Consider the following 5,882-nt stretch of genomic DNA (forward strand, 5'->3'; position numbering starts at 1 on the left):
CACAGTCGGGTTATTAGCAGAGAACACAGAGCAGGTCTTGAATTTCAGGCGCAGGATTGCGGCTATTAATAATAATTATACTTCCCGCAGGTTCCACGCTTATAACGCGATGACATATGACGGAACTTATCATTTGCACGTACTTTTGAGTCTTGAGAACTCTCATTTTCTTCCAAGTTTTAATTTTAATGGTAAACTCTTTGTTTGCCAAAAATAAAGAGTTTAACTCTTTAAAATAAAGAGTTTACTGTGGGAGTACTACACTCAACCAACACCAGGGAAGGCAGTTTTTGTCAGAGCCCTTGTTATTCTTAATTTTGACATTAATTTTAATTTTTACACCAGACATATATATCGGTTCAAAATATCGGTTATCGGTCTACTTGATCTGTAATAATCGGTATCGGCATTGGCCTTGAAAAACACATATCGGTCGACCCCTACTTAAAGTAGTAAAAGGGACAGGATGATCATGTTTACTCATGCTTTGAACACAGTGAACTGAAGCACATCTGTCACACCATATCAAAAAGCATCAAAATGGCTTTTATTGTTCAATTTCCTAAAAAACAGACAGAATTTGTTCAAATTAATATACATAAAACAGTGAGTTTCAATTTTATTTCTGGACATGCAGTGGTTAAAAAATGCTGTATTTGTTCGGTACATATGTATACCAAACTGAAAGACCCATACAAATACATGTACCTTTACACCCCTAATTAAAGTAACACAAACACAATGCACTGCCAGTCTTCCAGGTGAAGATTCTTATCATGTAGAAGTTCTTCCCCCACATTTCATCCTGCCCTCACTGAGCATGTTCTCTTTTGGTACACACATGCGTTTGGTTCAGAAAGATGGACGACCCCCCATCAGTTCTTATCTGTAAGTGCTTGGTCAGTGTGTTTACTAACAAAAATCAATACACCATTACATAAAGAGCCTAATTAAGGGAGACAGCACTGCGGCCCAAACACACACACACACACACACATATATATATATACACATACAAAAGCACATACCCCATCATATTAATCATATCATAGCATACCTCAAAAAAACTTTCATTTGCAACTCAAGCTAGATTTACAGTAATTTAAGAGGTAAACTGGCTTACTCTTTAATAACAAAATGTTTTCAGTGTTTATTATGTTTATCATCTGTATTATGACATAATCACCATCATCTTTACCATCATCAAACAGCTGAGAAAAAGAGTCCAATAATGTTTAAGAGAGTTCTGTGTGTGTGTCCTCTGTCAGCTGGCTGCCACTTTGAACTCTGATCGAATCAGCCTTATAAAACACATGACAGGGCGAACGCTCTCTGCGACTCAATAGAGAGAGATTTTAATTAAGTAACAGTGGCAAACACACACACACAAACATACACGTGGCTGTGCACACTCATGCCATCTCACCTATAGCACTAGTTACCAAATACAAACTCTTTTGGTTCTGAAAGCATCATCTATTTAGAAATCATACATAACTTCTTATCAGCAATAGCTGAAACGCTTGCCTTATGCATTGCATAGTGCTCTTTCACTACTAAAATATTTTGCTATAAAAAACTGTTTACATCTGTTCTTACCTGCAAATATTCTACATTCCCCAAGATTTTTTTAAAGGGTCATGAAACCCTAAAACACATTTTTTGAGATGTTAACGTACAGGTTGCACATCAGTGAAAACAGCCTGTTTCAAGTTTATGTGAACAATATTTAATATTCTCCCGTGCTCCAAACATGAACCAGTACCGTGTATGCGCACATATCATGTCTTCTTCAAATGAAAGACGTGCAAATAAGGACACCGATAGAGCGGTACGTCTGATCATGAATGCGATGACATGACGGATTATTGTGATACACAGCATACAATGATAAACAGCGAAAATTCAAAGAAGAGTGAACAAAAAGTAACTATGCCTTTATTCTTTCTGTTTTAAACTGATTTGTGTCATTTGTATTGAGACTGTAATGCTGGTAAACGTGAAAATATTAGAACTTTTAAATGTTCTTCTTCATTTTTCATATAGACCAATATCTCTGCTTATTTGTTTCAAATAATAATTTATCAAAACATATTGGATTTGTTCATGATAGTTGTTGGTCTCTAATGATAAGATTTCTTGAGAGTTAATTATCATTATTTTTATATTTTTTTAAATATATTAAGGTGGCCCCTATCTCTATTGTTGTTTGTATTTTCTTTCTTTTTCTGCTCATATTTTAATATTCAGGTCTGTGTATTATTGGTTGTATTCTCCCCTCTTTGCACCCTCTTCACTCCCATTTTTCCACAGCTTTACATGCCCATTTATTGAGATTTTTTCAAATCTGAGGTGTGAACGACCAGTGCTAAAACGGGGGTTTCATGACACTTTTAAGAAATTAATTATGACTTGAAGCACTGTATAGCATGATATGACTGGGCCATACATACATTATACTTTTGTATTTGATTAGAAATGAATTAAAAGGGTAATCTCGAAAGTCTCAAACATAAGATAAAAAAATAAGATTCAAAACATTCAAAAGTGAGCTTCAGAAAAAAATCTAGGCAGATTATTCAGTTAAATAATTAAGGCATATTTTATGCTGTTTCAGTAATGAACACAAAACTGACAATTAAAGAAAGTTGTATCACAAAAATGCACAGCTATGTTCCAGGTCTGTCGATCATGTTACATTTCTATATCACTTTGCAAAAATATTAAGGTCCTGACAGCCTACAACAGCAAACGAACCTAAACCCCCAGAGACACTAACATAAACAAATATGATAAACAACAGGATAAAAATGATTTTTGCCCACTAAGTTACCTTTTATTATCGATGGAAAACTTTCTCGTCCTCTCTCTTCGCATGCACACACATACTGTACAGACACACACTCGTACATAGACGGAAATATACACATGCACAGAAACTTGTTGTCAGTGCTAGCTGCCAATCAATTTTTTATTCATTTTATTTACTTTTTTTTTTATAAAGTGTTTTTTAATAAAGTGGTTCACAAATGAAAAGCTACATGACATTTCTCAGTACAGGTTGACATGCATGCAAGGTCAAAAAACACTCTCATTGTCTTATAATATGCATTTATTTTTTTCGACTCCCAAACGGTTCGCTCAATGATTCATTTTTCCAAACCCCTCCTTTGTGTGATGCTAAACTGCGGTGATTGGTCTGATGACCCAGTCTGTTGTGATTGGTCTACTGTGTGCAGCACATGTCAATAACGGAATGCCCATCACCATTACTTGTGTTGCCTTCAAGTGCTATCAGAAATGTCCTATTTCCCACTTATGAAGTCGTGATTACGAGCTTGTCGTATTCAAGTGCTTTAATGTCGGAAAGAATAAAATGTAGCATCCCATTGGTTGACTATCATAAACATTCACCGCACTACACATGCAGTTTGCTGACAATTATGGAATTTCGTTCAAATACATGCTTATTTCACTGCTTATAAAAACTACAATATGCTTCGAATGATCGTTCATATCTAGCCTATAAATACACTACTTTAGCGACAAGACAAAGGGATGTAGTTGTTGTGAGAACAGCATTTACAGCAGCAATGGTTGTCCCCTCCACCATGTTTAAAGATTATGACCCGCCCAACTCGTAAACTCTGGTATCAAAATTATTTCAGAATTTCCCAGTAGTAAATACATCTTGAGAGGCGTTCACGTCTAATTTCCGATTAGGAAACTTGTATTTATGATAATTCCGATAGCACGTGATGGCAGCATTAGCCCACAGCTCGGTGGTAAACACCCAAACCCTCAAGGCATCCTAGGTGTATATGACTTTCTTCTTTCAGACGAATCCAGCCGGAGTTATATTAAAAATGAACTTTGATCTTCCAAGCTGTTTAATGGCAGTCATGTGTGTGTTGCAGTGTATCAGTCCAAAATAAGTGAAATAAAGCACATCCATCCATAATAAAAAGTGCCTCACACGGCTCCGGGGGGTGAACAAAGGCCTCCTGTAGTGAATCAATGCGGTTTTGTAAGAAAAATAACCATATTTAAAACGTAATAATCAATTTAATCTAGCTTGCGCTCACTGTTGTGCACGGAAGCAGCTCCGGGTGGATGACATAGGACGTCGGCGTTGCGCATGCGCCGCTCAGAAGTGACGAACACGGAAGCGCAGGGGAGAGATCAAACAAAACAACGGTCACGAATTAGAAGTACAAAACAAGGATTTGTAAAGAAGAATGTCGGAGGATTTCGATATAAGCCAAGAGGAGACTGGTTTTCCTTTGCTAAAGTACGGAAACTTTGCTTCCTTTGCTCCTGTAAACAAACGTTGATTTTCACGAGACTCACCCGCGTATGCGCAACGCCAACATCTTACGCCATCCTCCCGGAGCTGCTTCCATGTACAGCTGTTGGTGCAAGCTAGATTAAAGTGATTGTTATGTTTTGAATATGGATATTTTTCTTACAAAAATGCATTGATTCGCTACAGGAGGCCTTTGTTCACCCCCGGAGCTGTGTGAGGCACTTTTTATTATGGATGTATATGCTTTATTTCACTTCTTTTGGACTGATGAACTGCAACACCCGCTGACCCACCATTAAACAGCTTGGAAGATCAAAGTCAATTTTTAATATAACTCCGATTGGATTCATATGAAAGAAGGAAGTCATATATGCCTAGGATGGTTTGAGGGTGAGTAAATAATGGGCTAATTTTCATTTTTGGGTGAAGGGTAAGCTGGTCACGTGCTGGTCATGAGCTGGTTTAAGCTGGTCATGTGCTGGTCCTAAGCTGGTCCTGAGCAGGAGCTAGTTGCTTAAAACCAGCTTAGGACCAGCACATGACCAGCGAAGAACCAGCTTAAACCAACTCATTACCAGCTAAGGACCAGCTTAAACCAGCTCAAACCAGCAGCCATGCTTCAAAACATACCTAACCAGCATATGCTGTTTTTTGCAACAGGGATCTAGCGAAATGATCGGTCATTTTCTTTAAAAAATATATATATTTATACACTTTTTAACCACAAATGCTCGTCTTGTCAAGTCAAGTCAAGTCTGCTTTATTGTCAATTCTTCCACATGTACAGCACATACACACAAAGAATTGAAATTGCGTTACTCTCAGACCCTTGGTGCATACAGATAACACTAACAGTAGAACATAAATACAGAGATACAGATTAAATATAAAATACAACTATACAAATATACAAATAAGGTAAAACGTAAAAAAATATATAAAGCAGCACAAGGCACATGGCAGATAGAGTGCAAACCAGTGAAGTAACAATAGTGCAGATATAATGATTAGTAGTGCAAAAGAGCTTATTTAGACTGATTAAAGTGACAGTGTGTGTGTGTGTGTGTTTGGGAGGGGGGAGTGGGAGAGTCCGTCAGAGGGTCAGAGTTCAGTGGTGCTTGGGGCAAAAGAGGGGAGGGGGGGCAAGGTCGGGAGGGAGTTCAGCTTCCTGACAGCCTGATGGATGAAGCTGTCCTTCAGTCTGCTGGTCCTGGCCTGGAGACTCCGCAGTCTCCTCCCTGATGGCAGCAGACTGAAGAAGCTGTGTGTTGGGTACAAAAACACTGCGACTCACAAGACAAAAAACACGAAAACACCTTTCTGTCGGGAGAGAGAGAAGCCGCAGCGTGTGAACGCGCCGCCATCTTTATTAGCTCTGCAAGGCGCATGCATACTCTGTCTGTGTACAATGGTTCAAGACAGGGTATGTCTAAAAACTCCCAACACTTTTCTCCTCCAACTTCAAAATTATTCTACATCGTTGTTTTACCTTTTTTTTCTTTAAAGGGTGTTTGACCCTCCTTGCACGTTCACTTTGTAAACACTGGGTCGGCGCTTCTGCAGCGATGGAGGATGC

At 38.3% G+C, this 5,882-nt stretch overlaps 1 protein-coding gene across 1 annotated transcript in view; it reads right to left on the minus strand.

The window, feature by feature from the left end:
- Nucleotides 1-1,033: 1,033 nt before the first annotated feature.
- LOC107690756 (guanine nucleotide-binding protein G(olf) subunit alpha-like) overlaps nt 1,034-5,882 on the minus strand; it is a 21,506-nt gene continuing 16,657 nt past the window's right edge. Inside the window, exon 6 of the mRNA XM_016489166.1 lies at nt 1,034-1,332. Coding sequence (XP_016344652.1) covers nt 1,303-1,332 — 30 coding nt within the window. The 3' untranslated portion in view covers nt 1,034-1,302. The remainder of the gene's footprint in view (nt 1,333-5,882) is intronic.

This window comes from Sinocyclocheilus anshuiensis, unplaced genomic scaffold, assembly GCF_001515605.1.
Source record: "Sinocyclocheilus anshuiensis isolate Anshui unplaced genomic scaffold, SAMN03320099.WGS_v1.1 scaffold4254, whole genome shotgun sequence".
In the NCBI taxonomy this organism is placed as follows: Eukaryota; Metazoa; Chordata; class Actinopteri; order Cypriniformes; family Cyprinidae; genus Sinocyclocheilus; species Sinocyclocheilus anshuiensis.